Source organism: Notamacropus eugenii, chromosome 1 (assembly GCF_028372415.1).
Source record: "Notamacropus eugenii isolate mMacEug1 chromosome 1, mMacEug1.pri_v2, whole genome shotgun sequence".
Classification (NCBI taxonomy): Eukaryota; Metazoa; Chordata; class Mammalia; order Diprotodontia; family Macropodidae; genus Notamacropus; species Notamacropus eugenii.
The window spans coordinates 714,313,944-714,331,348 of NC_092872.1; the positions used below are offsets into that span (position 1 = coordinate 714,313,944).

Here is a 17,405-nt window from a genome sequence, read left to right on the forward strand (position 1 = left end):
GCCCATTTCTCACGGATCACTTACCTTTCCCAAAAGGTAGGAAGTTGGTAATTCTTACTTCCTTTGAAGGCTACAGTGTGTGGATGTGGCTACTTCACAGCATATACTGTTTTGTGTGCCTATAAATGTTTTGTTCATGTTCTTTAAAATTCAAGCCTTAAAATCATTGACAGTTTGCCCAAAGGTTGAGATTTTTTTATCTTGGGACCCCACACTTGTAGATCTTTTGAGACCCAGAACATTTTCATAAACTGATTAGTGTAATTTATGGAAAAATGAGTGACTCTCTAAGGGCTTGAACCTAATGTTAATGGATATTGATGGTGCCAAGGCTCTATGCTGATTAAATCTTAGACCTGGTTATGGCTACGATAGTTCCCTCACCTCCCGTGCCTGTATGCAGGTAGTGATATTCCCCTGTCTTTACGTCTGCAGTCAGGACAACTGAATGAGTACACCGAGCGAAAGGAGATGTCTGCAGATGTGGTATGCATGAGTTTGGCCAATGTGCCTCCTGGAGAGCAGCGTTCTCGTTTCCTGGCTGTGGGACTGGTAGACAACACTGTTCGGATCATCTCTCTGGACCCTTCGGTGAGTGACTTCTATGTCTCCTGAGTAATTTGGACCTTGACTGAAGGGGTTGCCCCAAATCTTAATTTTCCTTAGCAGGGTACAGGCCTCCCTAGGGCCCATGGGGTAGATCATGATGTTGAAAGGGGGTAGAGTGAAAAAGAGCCTATGGCTTCTTTGTTAGCCTAGCTCCATTCTGATTGATTTTTCCAGGTAGCATGGAGCCTATGTCTTTTTAGGGAACTGGGAAGGTTGCCTGCCCTTAGCACCCTCACATTGGTTAGTTTGACCACTAGTCCTTATACAAAAAGAAGCCAGGGTTCTCTCAGCCCTGCTTTTTCCTTCGAAGGCTCCTTAAGCCAGCTGGAGAGCCCCAGGTTTTCTCTAGACATGGTCCCAAATGAGTCATTCCTTGACATCCAGACTCATCCTATCCCCTTCCTCTCCTCTAGGATTGTCTCCAGCCACTGAGCATGCAGGCCCTCCCAGCACAACCAGAATCACTGTGTATTGTCGAGATGGGTGGGGCTGAGAAGCAAGATGAGCTGGGGGAGAGGGGCTCCATTGGCTTCCTCTATCTAAACATCGGACTGCAGGTAAGGAGCTGAATGCATGTCTTCAAGCATTCGTAAAAGCTATTCTTATTACTCACCTGTGTCTCCAGTGACCCATCACTAGGGGTGGTAACCCAGCTGAAGAGAGTGGAGAAACTTAGGTCATAGCTTAGGAGGGCTCCTTTGTGCATTCCCTCTTCTGATCTCTAGCCATTCTGTAGAGAGTAGCTCAGGGTGCAGACTTGCATTCATGAAGTTTGGCACTCTGTTAAAAGAAGTCTGTTTTTAAAACGTCTACTGGAAATGTTTTGGGTTACAGGTCAGGTCAGAGGGATTCTTCCAGAGTTCTCACGCCAGCATTTGGGGCCAGGACCGCTGATTGTGGATGGGTTTGTAGAACAAGTTACCTTGTAGCTGGGTTGTTAAACCATTCACAGAGTGTCTAACAGGTCTCCCTGCCCAAGGGGTCCAGCAGAGACCCCAGAAAGGACAGTCCTTTGCCATCATTGGCTGTGTGCTGCAGTTTTATTAGATTGCTGAAAGTGTTTTGAAAATTCCTTTGTTGGGTCCATCCTGCTTTATCCAGGGCCCTGATCTGTCAGCTGGTTGAGGACGCCTGTGAGCAGGAAGAACAGAGCCTGTGTCTTCACTTCCCAGCCAGGTTGTTTTTTCTCCTAGAGAAGTAACTAAGCAAATAAGCTCCAAGGTGGGGCCAGGGGCTGCAGAGGGTCTTACCCAAAATGAATTTTCTTGTGTCACCACAGATCATTTGAGGTTCTTTTTTCTATAACAACAAACAAGACCTTTCTTCTGCTCTTTTGTGCAGAATGGTGTGCTGCTAAGGACTGTCTTAGACCCTGTCACTGGTGATCTATCTGACACCCGTACAAGATACTTGGGCTCTCGACCTGTGAAGCTTTTCCGAGTCCGGATGCAGGGCCAGGAAGCGGTAAGTGAAGCAGGAACCAAGCCTGCTAGTATAAAAGGGCACTATAAAGTACAAGGTGAGAAAATAAGCCATTGAATACCTGTACCCTCTAAAATGCCCCACATCCTGCCTCCTGAGCAGAGCTCCTTCAGAAACATGAGAAAGACATAGGACCTTCTATTGGGCTCTCCCTTCCACTTTTGGACATTCTTCAAGGTTTTATAAAATTGTGAAGTAAATTCTACCATCTTCTGCATGGGTTACTTGAATATTTACAGCAAAGTTAGAGCAACTTACCCTGGCATTAAGTCTGACTGATGCTCAGAGTGGACCCTTTTCTTTATTCAGGTTTTGGCTATGTCGAGCCGCTCATGGCTGAGCTATTCTTACCAGTCCCGCTTTCATCTGACCCCCTTGTCCTATGAGACCCTGGAGTTTGCATCTGGATTTGCATCTGAGCAGTGTCCTGAGGGCATTGTGGCCATCTCAACTAACACTTTAAGGTGAGTTTTGCAACCCAGCAGGAGTACTGAGGATGTAATTTACCACAGTATTGGTACATTCAGAGTGTCAGAAGATGTCATCTTGGGGGTTTTTGTTTCCCAGGATCCACTGATAGTTGAAACCCTTCAAACCTTGGCTTTTCAGAAATTCTGGTGTCATGGAGCCAAGTTTCAGCTTTTATTTAGCATCTTGGAGCCAGGTTTTAGTATTTAACAAGGCAGTCCATTCCTTCTGGGATCTAATAATGGCTCCCCGTTGCTGCTGAATAAAGGCCAAACTCATTAGCGTGGCATTAAACCCATTCTCCAATCTAGCCCTTACCCATTTTTTCAAGCACATCTGCCCTTGTAGCCCTGTGTCAGCACCAACCACCAAAGGTAAAGTGGTCTAATCACTCCTGGATGTGCCATGCTTTCAAGCTTTTCATTTCTTTGCTCATACCATCTCCTCTCCTAAGAATTTCCCTGGCTTCACTTATTGAAATTCTCTCTCTGGAGGCTCAGCTCAGGCTTCCTTCCTGGAGTCTTCCCAGCTTTCTCTAGCCACAGGGTCTCTCCCTCCTGAGCTCCTGTCTTTATGGCACTTGTATACGTCCCCCATTGTTATGGATCTATGTCTTTTTCCCATTGGGTCCTAAGCCCTTTGAGAACAGTTTCTTGCATGTTCTTGTATCCCTAAAGCATTTGATACAAATTTTTACATGTCATTGGCATTTAACTTTGTTGAATGAAAAGACCCGCTAATAGTTTGTGCAAGTTGAACCAGTTGTCTCTTACTTGGAGTATGAGGGCATTTGTCATTAGAAACTGACACAACAGAATTAGACGAGAATGAGCCCTGGGATTGTTCTTGAAACCTGGTTCTCTCTGAGGGAGTGTTACTGCCAGGGGGAGATCCTTTCCATCCCTTTTGTGCCTGTTCCTCAGTGGGTGCAGAGGAATTGTGCAAGAGGCTGTAAGAATTGGCCCTAAGGTGGCTTTGGAAGTTGGTTGGCAGTGTTGTTTTTGTCATTTCTTATGTATATATGGTGGTTGAGGAATTAACCTCATTAATTAGGTCATTGGGAAAGGAAGGGTAGGGTAACACAGGTTTGGAAGTTCACTGGATTGTGAATCACTGAAATAGTAACTGTACAAGAAGGAATGTGGAGCTAGAGGCTTGATCTGTCCCTTTAAAGGGCCCTTTGACTAGAGAAAAGCTCGTTTGGCTTAATCTGAAGAGATTTCTTCATTGTTAGTGGGAAAATTTTTTTGTGTGTTTTATTTTTGTGTAGTTCTGTATGTTCCCAGATGAGGCTAAATAGGTCAGTACACGTATACATACACACACACACGGATAATTTAGAAACAGGATTTCTTAGTCATATTTGAGACTGAAGCTTTTCCGAGTCCGGATGCAGGGCCAGGAAGCGGTAAGTGAAGCAGGAACCAAGCCTTCTAGTATAAAAGGGCACTATAAAGTACAAGGTGAGAAAATAAGCCATTGAATACCTGTACCCTCTAAAATGCCCCACATCCTGCCTCCTGAGCAGAGCTCCTTCAGAAACATGAGAAAGACATAGGACCTTCTATTGGGCTCTCCCTTCCACTTTTGGACATTCTTCAAGGTTTTATAAAATTGTGAAGTAAATTCTACCATCTTCTGCATGGGTTACTTGAATATTTACAGCAAAGTTAGAGCAACTTACCCTGGCATTAAGTCTGACTGATGCTTAGAGTGGACCCTTTTCTTTATTCAGGTTTTGGCTATGTCGAGCCGCTCATGGCTGAGCTATTCTTACCAGTCCCGCTTTCATCTGACCCCCTTGTCCTATGAGACCCTGGAGTTTGCATCTGGATTTGCTAATTTAGCATAGAGCAAAGGTTTGGATATTTGGAATAGTAAGATTACAAGACTGTTTGAGGTGATGGATGAGTCATCAAGCCTGGAGTGAGGCCCATTAGGCAGACAAAGAGTGTGAGGATGACTTGAGGGGACCAAAGAAGTGACTGCCCAGTAACAAGATGGGTCCTACTGCAGGGATGTATGAGTTCTGTACTTGGGATCCCCTGGATAGCCACATCTTCTAAATCCTTTATTGGTTTGTGTTATTTATCACCAGTGCTAGAGCTTGGTATAAATAGCTGGGCCTTGTCTTCAATAAATCTGGTTGTATCCCAACCCCAGTTTCTGAGCAGGTGTTTCTCTTGAGGGGGGTCACCCATTCATTAGCTTCCCTGTCTTTCCCTCTAGGATTCTGGCTTTGGAGAAGCTTGGTGCTGTCTTCAACCAGGTAGCATTTCCCCTGCAGTACACTCCAAGGAAGTTTGTCATTCACCCTGAGAGCAACAACCTTATCATCATTGAGACAGATCACAATGCCTATACTGAGGCCACAAAAGCACAGAGGAAGCAGCAGATGGCAGAGGTAACGATCCCTCCCTGCCCTAGGAGAGGCCCTGGAGTGGAGCATTGACAGCTCGATAGGCTAGAATGAGTGTGTCTGACCTACTTGCTGATGGAGGTGCATGCTTGGCCGCCTACCTTCGTAAACAGCTCACCAAACAGCTTGAAATAGAAGGGATCTTAGATGAGATCCAGGCCAGCCCCGCCAGTGACAGGCCCCCAGAGCTTACATGACTTGTCCATGACCCCCCAAGAAGAAAGAGTAGAACAGAGTTTTCAAACCTAGACCTGAGGCCTCAGCACAACACAATTTCACCCATGCAGGTGAAGGGTATTGCTGTTTAGGGCAAGGTTGGAGCCTAGCCTGATCAAGACAATCAGCTTTCATTTTCCTCAGCACTAGGTTTTTTTTCTCCCTGCGCATCAAGAATCCAAACAAAATTGCAGCCAAATAGAAGCACTCCGTGCCCTGAAGTAGAGGAGGCAAAAGCCTCTCGTGTAGGGAGATTGTTCTGCCTGAACAAATTCCCTCCACAGCCCCCAACACATTTTTATTTCTTTCTTGACCTCCCTCTTCTCCCTTCCTTTGATTCTTTCTGGCTCTTGCCTTCCATTTTGTACTATAGGAAATGGTAGAAGCGGCAGGGGAAGATGAGAGAGAATTGGCAGCTGAGATGGCTGCTGCCTTCCTGAATGAAAACCTCCCAGAATCCATCTTTGGAGCCCCCAAAGCAGGCAATGGACAGTGGGCTTCTGTGGTCCGGGTAATGAATCCCATACAAGGAAACACACTGGATCTTGTCCAGCTGGAACAGAATGAGGCTGCTTTTAGGTATGGAGCCTGAGGAACTATAGAGTTCCTGTAGGAGAGGGCTGGAGATTCTTGGGGTGGGACTTCTCCCTGAGTCCTTCTCTCTCCACAGTGTGGCAGTGTGCCGATTCTCAAATACTGGTGATGATTGGTACGTGCTGGTGGGTGTAGCCAAAGATCTCATTCTGAACCCCCGATCTGTGGCTGGAGGCTTTGTCTATACCTATAAACTTGTGAACAGTGGAGAAAAACTAGAGTTTTTGCACAAGGTAAGAAAGAGCCCATCTAGTGACTCTTTTCCCCAATCTAACAATATTTTATGTTTTGTGCTGATACTCATTGTTAGTGTGGGACTGTTTCAGTGACTGAACCCCTCCTGAGAGGACAGTGGCATTTTTAAGAATATTTAGGTTCTCTCCTCCCCCTACCCCACTCCTCACAAACAGTTCCAGGAAGTCCAGTGCTGCTGGATATTAGCTGCCCACGCCAGGGAGAGACAGATTGAATTGGCTCCTTGTTTATTGGTCTGGCTCAGGAGCAGTACATAACCCAAGACCAGCATTTCCAAAGAAATGGTATTGTCAGACTTAACTAGACTTAGTGAATGTGGGTGCCTTTAGCTCTGTTCTTAGGTGAAATTGCTTACCTTTTGTCTTCTCTTATATGTGGTATTAACCCCTTTTAGAATAGATTCAGTGAATATCATTCTCAGAAAAGGCCAAGCGCGGGCAGAGCAGTGAAATGACATAGTCCCCTGTAGACTGTCCGGCATCCAGCTGATTTCTCTTTAGGAGCACCCCCCCCCCCCCCCCCCCCCCCCCGTTTAACCCAGCACCTGCAGTTACCTGGAGGCAGTAGCAGCAGCCTTTGGAATTGAGGTCAGAATTCCTAGATTCTCTTCCTGGTTAGGTCATCAATTTCCTTGATGATTCATACAAAGTGTGAAACTTCAGAACCTTTGTTTCCATTCGAAAAATAGAAGTTAACTCTTCTGTGTTATTCCCTTCTGTGTGACTTAAGGCGGAATAAGACTGTGGTAAGCAAATTCCCCTTTTGGGAAAAAAATACTTTAAGACAAAAACAAGAAAGCATAGCGACCTATTTCTCAAATTGACAAAAATTACAGTTGGCAATGCATCTTATGGCCATGTGCCTGCAATGTGTAGGAAGACATTAATCTCCCTGGACCTTAGAACCAGAGCTCATGGCTGGAACTGGACATCTGACTTCCAGCCAGCAGCTATCGGTTAATTAAGTGCCCACTACTGCCAGGCATTGTGCTATGTACTGAGGTTACAGGTACAAAAAATGAAACCTCTATTCACAAGGCACTTAGCATTTTAATGAGGAAAATGACTGTGTGTATGTCTGTGAGTGAGAATAAATACAAAGGAGTTGAAGGCATGATATTTTGGAAGGGTGGGTGCTGGCAGTTCGGGGAATGAGGATATGCAGAAAGTGGTGCTTGAGATGTGTTTCCTCCTCCTCTTGTTCAGACCCCAGTGGAAGAGGTCCCTGCAGCCATTGCCCCATTCCAGGGCAGGGTATTGATTGGCGTGGGAAAGCTGTTGCGGGTCTATGACCTTGGGAAAAAGAAGTTGCTCCGAAAATGTGAGAATAAGGTAATGTGGGGGTCAGGGTAGAGGGGAGAAAACTGAGGCAGTGGGTAAGGAATGTTAGGGAGAGGCAAGTTTGGGGTGGTGGGTGTAAGCACTAGTCCACGGTTCTCTTGAAGAGCTGATCCAAAACCCAACTCCTGGCATGTTAGGGAGGTCATTCTTGGAAAAGTTAAGGTGGATTGGCATACCAAGAGGAAATTTTTAGGAATCTGTTGCTCAGGATCTCAGGAATAGGGTTTGAGACGTGATGTGGTGTTAGCTGTCTAGCAACAAACAGACATCCATCAGATGCCTTTGATGTCATGTGCAAGCACTGTTAGGCACTGATTAGATAGAGAAGAGGTGCTAGAGAGACCAGGAATGCTCTTTACACCTGGCTTTGTAATTGGTACCAATCTTAGGGCTGGAGAAAGAGCTCCTGAGCTCTGGTCACTGTTTGCGCACAACTTTTGACCTAAAACATTGTTTAGTATCATTGATGCTATCACTGGCTTCCACCTTTTGGATCCTGTGTATGCTCTGGTCAGGGAAAGGTGGAATCCAGTAGACTCTGCCTAAGCTCTTAGGATTCACTTAGACCTGGTCTCCTCTCAGCACATCGCAAACTACATCTCGGGAATCCAGACAATTGGACACAGGGTCATTGTGTCTGACGTCCAGGAGAGTTTCATCTGGGTCAGATACAAGCGCAACGAAAACCAGCTCATCATCTTTGCTGATGACACCTATCCCCGTTGGGTCACAACAGCCAGCCTCTTGGACTACGATACTGTGGCTGGGGCTGACAAGTTCGGCAACATTTGTGTGGTGAGTGCCCTTGCTGAAGGGCTTTAGCAAGGCGTAAAAGAACTGTTAGGATGGTGGTGGACAAGACAATAAGACAGAAATCTGTCATCTTTAAAATAGGCTTGTAGTTGAATTTTAGAATAAATTGTAATTCAGAAACCTTTTTTCATCAACTCCCACTGCAGATCAGTGCCATTTATACTCATAAATTTATTACTGAGTGGTCTGTAAGCTAGACTAGAATTTAGAATTTTTAAAATTTTTGCTTTTGTCTACAGCCTAATTTCTTTGTGTGGGCATATGCTCAGATTCCTGGTGACTGTAGAGTCTGTTCCCCATTAAGACTGTTGTAGCACTGATAGTTCTTGGGGCTCCCCTTCCTGAGCCCCTCAGTTTCTCAGGGAGTATGAAAACTACTCTAGAAATAGACTATCACCTACTAGCCTGGAGCTTTCTGCTCAGGTCCCAGCTCCCCAGCAGGCACACTGTCCAGGATAGTGCCATGGCTCATGTGTCTATTTCCTGGTAGGTGAGACTCCCACCCAATACCAATGATGAAGTGGATGAAGACCCAACAGGAAACAAGGCCCTGTGGGACCGGGGGCTACTCAATGGCGCCTCACAAAAGGTAAATGTTTCCAGCCAGTCCAGGGACTAGTCTGCCCTTCTACCTCCTAAGGTATAAAATCTTAGGAGCTGTCCACATACACTTACTCCTGATTCCATTAGAGCCATGCACTTTACATAGTGCCTCAGTTTTACAGGCACACTCATGCCCAGAGCACAGACTTTGATGTTTGAGCTCCTGGGCTGCCTCCTTCCTGTGTGCTGCTCTTTTTCTGTCTGTAGAGTGAAAATGATTTTGGGATAGGGGTCAATCAGATGATCTTTGTAAGTCATACTAAGTTTCCAGGGAAAGGGGGGCTCTAAATATGGAGAAGGGTGGGGAGAGGATATAGTTTTCTTCAAGGGTCCTTCAGAATGCCATGAGTTTACTTTTATTTCCTTCTGTCTTGCATAATACTGCACTGGCCCTTTTTTTTGTTGTTGTTCAGTACTGTGACTTTGTTGGTGAAGGGAATTCCCAGGAATGATTCTTCTCTGATTCAGTGAGACAGCTGTCTCACAGCTTAGAGTTTTGGCAAGTTGTGTGGGGTTCTGGGAGGTTAAACAGTTGCTCACGACCACACAGCCAGTGTACTTCTGAGGTAGAACTTGAATCTAAGTCTGAATCCGCCCTGAATCTGTTTGAGAAACTTTTCCCTCCATGAGTTCTCTTTATGTGCTTACCTGAAATTCTGCCAGTTCTGTCTCTGTTTGACTATTTTCACTGCCTACTTTTTTCCTTCTTTAAAATGTATAAACTTAGTTGAAGTCAGTGTCTATACAATTCTCTTTCTGTGGCTTTCATTCCACGTAGTCCAGGTTTTTGCTGTGATGACCATTACGTTAAAATGCCATAAGTAATTTAGCTGTTCTCAAATTGTTGCACACATAGGTTGTTGGCCATTTTTTGGCTTTATTACAAATAGAACTGCTTTGTATACATCAAGTACTTAGCACATTTCAAAACATTCTATAACAGTTGAAGATAGGGAACCTTTATCAAGTGCCTCCTATGTGCCATGTGCTAAGGGTACAAAAACAGTCCTCTGCAGCAGCTCCCAGTCTGATAGGGAGACGACATGCAAACCACTCTGGACAAAGGGGAAGCACTGACCCTGAAGGGGGATCTGAAAAGGCCTCTTGGGGAAGGTGTGATTTTAGCCGGGACCTGAAGTAAGCCAGGGAGAGGCATAGAATTCCAGGTTCAGAAGATAGCCAGTGAAAAACCTGGGAGTCAGAAGGTGGAGTGTCTTGTGAGGAAGCCATCAGCATTGGATCCCCACCCCAGTACAGGGGAGGGAACAAAATATAGTAAAGCCCTGGACAAGCAGGAGGGGGCCATGTTATGAAGTGCTTTGTTATTTGAAGGGATTTTTTTTGGCCCCTGAGTTAATAGGAAGCCACTGAAGTGGATGGGGTTGTGGGAGAATGGGTAACGTGGTCAGAACTGCACCTGAGAAAGATAAATTTGATGGGTGAGTATAGGGTAGACTCAAGTGGAGAGAAACCGAAGGCAGAGAGACTGACCAGAACATGGTAACCCAGGCATGAGGTGATGAGGGCTGGTCCTAGGGGTTATCCATATCAGGGAGGGGAAGGGGGGGCATAGGTGAGAGGTGTGATGTACATTAAGTATGAATATGCACACCTTTGTGGCATGTAATAACAAATATCTGTTGTTGATTCTCTTTTTACATAAGTACCTTTTTAAATGCTTGGGGGATAGAGGTACAAGAAATGGAATGTTGAATCAGTTTCTTGACCCATACTGCCTATGGCCACATCACTGTGCAAAGCCAGTCTTAAGTCTTACCCAAAATACGTTATGAAGCCTAGGATGGCTTAATAGCTCTCTTGAATTGCATTTTTCTGATGATTGGGGGAATTTGAGCATCTTTTCATGTGGTTATTGAAGACTTTTTTTTTCCTGTAAATTATTTATCTTGCAGTTTGGCCATTGCAGAGTATATATTGTTAATATTGAAGATCTGCATCAGTTTCTTCTAGATTTGGGGTGTCAGGGTTTTATCTAATAATTTACTTCAAGCATTTTTTTCCCATTCTTTAATTTACTGAGAAAAAAAGAGCCTGTCATTTGAAGAGTAAACCCCATCTCACCCTCTTGGGATTTGGGACAGTTCTTGGTAAGCCAAAGCAGATGGTAATAAAAGGACATGAATTGGTGTTATTCTTTTTGCAGGCAGAAGTAATCATGAATTATCATGTAGGGGAGACAGTGCTTTCCTTACAGAAGACGACGCTGATCCCAGGAGGCTCAGAATCCCTTGTCTATACTACCTTGTCAGGCGGGATTGGGATCCTTGTGCCTTTCACATCCCATGAGGTAAGAGTGCATTATTTCTGGATGTTTATCTTTCTCTGAATAATTTATTGAGTCTGTAGCAAAGTCACTACCCGGAAGAGCAGGCCCAGAAGGTTCTTTAGACCTCTTGCCTCATTTCAGGTAGACAAAGGTAGCAGCCGTAGTCTGTGCTGGAGTGTGGGTGAGGCCCTCTGGCAGGTAGGGTCCTAGAAGCTCTCTAGTCCAGGGGTTTGAAAGGTTAAGGGTGGACTCTGGGTGCAGGTTTCTGTTCAGTTTGAAATCAAGTCTTCCCTTAAGGTAGAAAAAACTCACTGAACCTGAACCTTAGCCCTCATATTGAGAAGACAGCATTAGTCAACTGTTTTGGGAATTCACTATGTTTGTGCAGCTCTGTCTATGATAATAGCTTGAGGCAAGACCTTCCTTGGGTAGTGTGCTTATTGGAGCCAGAGGCCTCCTCAGTCCCAGTGTCCCTGCCCCTTGATGGCCATAGCCTTTTTATATAGTCTAGCTCTAGTCCCTCCTGGATATTACTATCCCTGCCCTGAAATAATAGAAAGAAAGCCTTGGAATACCCAGTTGAAGGCAGAATACCTGTGTTCTGTAGTCTTTAAGAGATGAGGGTAGAGAAATCAGGAGCTCATCATTTAGATGTTTTCTCAGCATCTCCAACCCAGGACACCACATCATGGGATTCATTTTTCTAGTTTTTGTTTCTTTCTCAGGATCATGACTTCTTCCAGCATGTGGAGATGCACCTGCGGTCTGAGCATCCTCCTCTGTGTGGAAGGGACCATCTCAGCTTCCGTTCCTACTACTTCCCTGTGAAGGTGGGTTTACCAGAAATTCCCTCTTCACCTCCCTTCCTTCTGATTCTGCTTGACTTGCACCCACTTCTCTAAGTATCACCAAAACAATCTGATTTCTTCCTACTGAATGCTCCCTCCATTAAGAATCAAAATAAGTTTGATGATTGAATTGACAGAGGCAGGTATGAACACAGATGTGGTTAGAGTTAGTGGGCATGGGAATCTGTACCTCGTTGTGTTCACCACCTTTCCTCCCTCAGGAGAGTGGATTATGTGGCTCTGTCTTCAGGAGAACCCTAACCAGCAGCTTCCTTGTCTTTCTTTTCCTTGCTAACGTTTGAGTCATGAGCTTGATTTTCTCCCCTCTCTGCCCCATTTCCAGAAACAGTTCTTTCAGACCCAGTCACACCTGCAGAACCGGGGGCAGCCTTAAAAACTTGTCTAGTCCAATCCTCTCATTGTACAGGGGAGGTTAAATGTCAAAGGGCACACAAGTAGTACATGTCAGAGGTGGATTTGAGCCCAGGTCCTTCTGTCTTGGGTTAAGGCTTCCATGAGGCCTTTGCTTTTCACTGTGAGCTCACTCGCTCACAGCAGTTGCTCCAGTTGGACATTTAGGGTGCTGATCTTCTCTTCGTTTTTCCTTAGAATGTGATTGATGGTGACCTTTGTGAACAGTTCAACTCAATGGAGCCCAACAAGCAGAAGAATGTCTCAGAGGAACTGGACAGGACGCCGCCTGAGGTCTCGAAGAAGCTAGAAGACATCCGTACGCGCTACGCTTTCTGAGCCCAACAGGGGCCTTGCCCCAGGCATGTCAGAGACTGTTCTAGAGAGAGCTCTGCAGACCTGCAGTTGTTGTTTACCCCTTCTTCCCTCCTTTTTTTCTTTGTGATCACTTTGCTTTGATCCCATGGGACAGGAGGAAGGGGCAGTTATTAGTGAAACATTTAAATAGAGAGATGATTCCATATGCTCTTTCCTGAGATGTGTGTGTGGCCCTGACCCAGCTTAAGATGTCCCCTCAGTCCCAGACATTCCCTGTGCTTGGATTGTCTTTCCCTCCTGACTGTGCGCTTCATTTTTGTACACACCCTTCATTTTTAACTGGTTTTCTTGTAAATATAGTTTTGTACAATGTTGACTTTAGAAGGGGGTGAATGGGGACTATTGGGGAGAGCTGAAGGTGGGACTGCTTATATAGTACAAACACCATGAATTGTACCACTCTGGATCATATGAAATACAAGCCCATTCTTTTTAAAAGCATTCTCTCATTGTCTTCCTTGTGGCTTGAGGCTGGAATCCACAAGGGAGATGTATTTCAGCAAGATCTAGACTGCAAGATTTGGAAATAATTTTTCTTTTTTGGTGCCTAATTGGACTTTAGCAGTCTTTCCAATTTTGTTCCCTTCTAGATTTTTCCATACTTTATGCCATTCATGTCTAACATAGGCCACAAACTACTTTGTAGTCCTCTAATTTGAAAATAGGAATTGAGTGGAGGTCACCACATAAAATTATCATTGTAAGGCAGATGGGGCAGGCAGCACTTCTTCCAGTTGGTTTAATTGAGTTCAAGTTATCTAGTAAGTTAGGTAGATTTCTCGTCTTCTTTCCCAGCCTAATTTCCTTTTTTTGTATTTGGTAAAACAAAGACAACCTGTTCCCTTGGCCCCAGAGTTAGATACTTTACAGTAATTCCATCAGTGGGTGACCTTTTGAGGAAATGCTCTCCAGTGGGCCCCCCCCTCCCCCTTAAGGAGATTTCTCACATGCTCCACAGGGCCTCCAGATCCCAGTGCTTTCAGGGAAGCCAGTGACATTGGTTCTCAGTGTGGTGGCAAGTTCTACAAGTCACATAACTTCTGCCTTCCAGGCCAAATCACATAACTGACTTTGAACCAAAGACAAAACAAAGGGTCCTGTTAGAAGGAACATCTGCCTTCTCAAAACAAGAGGCGGTCATCGGCAGCCATGCCATTTCTGTTGGATTCCACAGTCTCCAGGTGTGATGGGAGATGGCCTTTAAGAAATAGATGTAGAAGAAGGCGTCTGGGGACATTTCCTTTTGGTGTCACCTCTCTTTTTTCTTGGCAGTAAGGAGTGGCACCAAAGTACTAGGCTAAACCCTTCATTATCTAATGTCCCCTCAGTACTTCTCATTTCACCACTTGGGATTGCAAGGAGAGAGTTCCCTTTTTCTGATTGAGTAACATGGTGACAGTATCCACGCTGGCGTTGCCCCCAAGGAGTACACCATTATGTGACGGTTGACGCTGACCTTTGCTGACATTGTCCTGATTACAGGATTAGTTAAGTGAGCCTGCCACAGCTTTCCATCTAAAAAGAGCCAGTGTTGTTACTGCTTTGTGCTTTAACCTACCTTCCTACCTCCCACCCTCTTCTGTGGTTTCTCCTAACGACCAACAGTATTTGTACTTAGGAAGGAAAGCAGAAACAGCCTCTGTTGCCCACCTTTGTTTGAGCATTTGGCTTGGATGCTTGAGCACTGTCTTCTGTCTCTCCAGCTTCTTTCCTAATGAAAGGTTTGACTTCAGTCCTCATTTCATTTTTCCCACTGACAGAGGGGTCATTCCCCCTTGTTTGTTCGTTATGTAGGAAGGGAGGGAACACGTTGCCTCTGCATTGACCTAAGGAACTTGAAGTACCACCCCATCATTCCCTTCCTCTCCTTGGGGAGACCATTTCCTCACTTGAGAATTTGGTTTGTCTGTATTATTTTAGGTTGATGACTTCAGCCTAAAGCATAAACAGTTCTCCTTCAGCCTGCCCGGCTACCATCGCTACAAACAGGATGGTAGTCTGGGAAAATCAAAATAAGGGATGAGGGCTAAAGGGATCCTGCCCCAGCAGTGCCATTCCTTCACCTGAGGCCAGTTCTGGTTCGTAGAAGGTAGCATCTCTGCCACAGATGCAAGACCAACTGTATACACTCATTCATAAGACTGGAGTGTAGACCTGTCTTCAACGCGTGTTAACAGCTGTCAGGAATTTTTCTATACGAATATTCCAGCCAACTCAGTGAATTTGATTGAACAGGAGAATAGTTGTCCAACAGCCAGAGCAGGAACTGATTCAGCCCCAAATCTTTCCATTACTCATGCATCCTGTCCTCTTAAAGGAAGCTCTGGATTGCTGAGGGTCTTGTGTCTGTTCTACGTAGAGACAAATGGCCCAGCAAAAGCAAGCAGCTTAGTGGTCTCAGTGATATGAGGAGACCCCTCTTCTTGGTATCTGAAAATATTCTCATCTGTTTGCCCCATTCATTCTTCCAGTTAGTTATCTCGGTACACCCAGAAAGGATCAAAATTGGTCTCTTGTGGTTTTTCCTCAGAGCTAGGATTCTGCAGATACTGTTTCTTTTTGAAGTTCTTCCAAAGAAAACATTCCTCCCCAAGTTGAGATTCTGTTGGAACTGTGGCTGCCCCATAGTTAATCTTTGGGTTGGTCTCGGAGAAGCTGCCACCAGGGGTATGGAGCTCAGGTGCTTGACTCCAGAGGGCAGAGCCAGGGATGAGGGCAAGACAAAGGACATTCTTGGTTCTACGCTGGTAAGACCAGATGACCTCAGAGGTCCATTCCAACTCACGCTCTGGCCCTTCCATTTCTGGGTTCTTGGTTTCACATGACGACGCTGTTAAAGGATGGAGCCTTTGGGGATCTGCATTGTGCCAGGCTGAGCTATATCTAAACCTGAACAACTTGAGGGACTTGCCTCTTGTTGAGGCCTTAAATAAGTGAGAAGGAAGATTGGGACCACTTGTCAGAAAGGACATACTGTGATCATCTCTACCTCTAGTAGAGGTCTTAGACCACCCATTCTCAAGTTGTGTTCTAGAGGCATCTGCATGGTCAAAGCTAGACCCATCTGTGCCCTGCCCCTGCACACTCCTTCCAGGCAGATTGAACCAGGAACCGTAACATGCTTACAAGTGACACTGCGGATCTGCGTTTGTCTGGTGAAAGAAGTCTCCATTTGTGTTGTGAGCTATGTGCTGAGTGAAATCTGATCTTCATGAGTCCCATCTTTAACCATCAGCTCCACCTTGGAAATTAACCAGTTGGCCCAGCTGCAAGTTGGCAAAGTGCCCAGGACCTGCTAGAGAGTTGTGTTCTCAGACTATCTCATCAGATAATGCATAGTGAGAAATCAGGAGAGGAGCTGCCTAGACCCTGGCAGAAAAACCATGGGAGCAAGCAGAGACAGGTGGGCCTGCAGGGGTGTAAGGTGTTCACAGGTTGGGGGTTGCAGGAAGGCAGACCTAGAGAAGGGCGTGGTGGGGAGTGGATAAGCCTCTCACTCAGAGGCTGACCATAGTTGGATGGGAAAGGCAGGCATACCATCAATGCTGAGATTGTCGTTTGGCGGCTATGGTGGCTGGGAAAGGGCTTAATGCCCTTTAAGTGACCACAGAAAAGGCCTTTTCCCTTGTCCTCATAGGCATTGCGCTGAATAAACTAGATTCAGTTACTGCCTACTCAGGTAAGCTTCCAGTCACGGTCCCAGTCCATCTACTTCTGCTCGTGAGCAACCTTTCACTGTGCACTGGTCCTCAAATCTCAGTCCAAGAGCCACAGGACACGTTTCCACTGTCAAAATTATTGAGTCATTTGTCAGGTCTTGGTGGTAAAAAAAAACCCCAAAACCAGCCAAATTCCCTTCAGTTTGAATGAGCCCTTCCCAGTGACGAAAAAGAAACAAGAACGTCTGATGTACCTCATGTTCTGCTTCATCCACAAGCAGTCTGCTCTATTTATTGTTGTCAGGGACTTTATTGGGATTTCCGTTACTTTGACTTCCTGTTAGTGATCTTTTCATTCACATTGCTGTCATTGTGTCCCCTTCATTCTTACATCATTTTGCAATCAGTTGAAGCAAATCTCCCCATATTTTTCTGAATCACTTGTCATTTCTCACTGCACAATAGTCCATTCATACACCCTAGTTTTTGTACTATTCACCAGTGGATGGTTACCCACTTTTTGTGGCAACAAAGAACTGGAAACAGGCTTCTATGAATAATTTGGTATTTGTTGGATTTTTGTTTCTTTCGCTTTTTGTTGTATCAAAAGATAGGAACAATTTAGTTCCAGACTAATTGGTCCATTTCACAATTCCTGAATTGGGATAGTTTGTGATGAGACCTAATTGGGCCAGTCAAGGCAAATGATTTATTCTTTGAATAAAAGCCTAGATATTTTCATCTTAGGCCCATCCCTATGCAGGCCTTTAGCACTGGTGGTCCCTGAAAGCAATGGCGTTGGTACTCTATGGCTCACCGTCCACAGCTTGCTTGTACGGCCAACGAGCTAAGAATGGCTAAACTTTAAAGTTTAATATTTTAAAACACAAAAACCACTCTTAGCTCAAAAACCATAGAGCAACTGGTTTTTTGGTGTGTGTTTTTTATACCTGTAGTTCACTATAGGGGCCACAACACAAATACTTTAGAGTCCTTGATTTTTTGAACAAAGTGATTACTCCT

The 17,405-nt window shown here is 45.1% G+C and overlaps 1 protein-coding gene across 1 annotated transcript in view; it reads left to right on the forward strand.

Moving 5' to 3' along the window:
- Positions 1-13,161, forward strand: part of SF3B3 (splicing factor 3b subunit 3) — a 32,912-nt gene extending 19,751 nt beyond the window's left edge. Inside the window, exons 14-26 of the mRNA XM_072636580.1 lie at positions 436-591; positions 1,023-1,166; positions 1,951-2,073; positions 2,401-2,555; positions 4,789-4,963; positions 5,568-5,773; positions 5,865-6,021; positions 7,249-7,374; positions 7,966-8,178; positions 8,687-8,785; positions 10,964-11,107; positions 11,812-11,916; positions 12,544-13,161. Of these exons, the coding sequence (XP_072492681.1) occupies positions 436-591; positions 1,023-1,166; positions 1,951-2,073; positions 2,401-2,555; positions 4,789-4,963; positions 5,568-5,773; positions 5,865-6,021; positions 7,249-7,374; positions 7,966-8,178; positions 8,687-8,785; positions 10,964-11,107; positions 11,812-11,916; positions 12,544-12,684 (1,944 nt within the window). The 3' untranslated portion in view covers positions 12,685-13,161. The remainder of the gene's footprint in view (positions 1-435; positions 592-1,022; positions 1,167-1,950; positions 2,074-2,400; positions 2,556-4,788; positions 4,964-5,567; positions 5,774-5,864; positions 6,022-7,248; positions 7,375-7,965; positions 8,179-8,686; positions 8,786-10,963; positions 11,108-11,811; positions 11,917-12,543) is intronic.
- Positions 13,162-17,405: the final 4,244 nt, after the last annotated feature.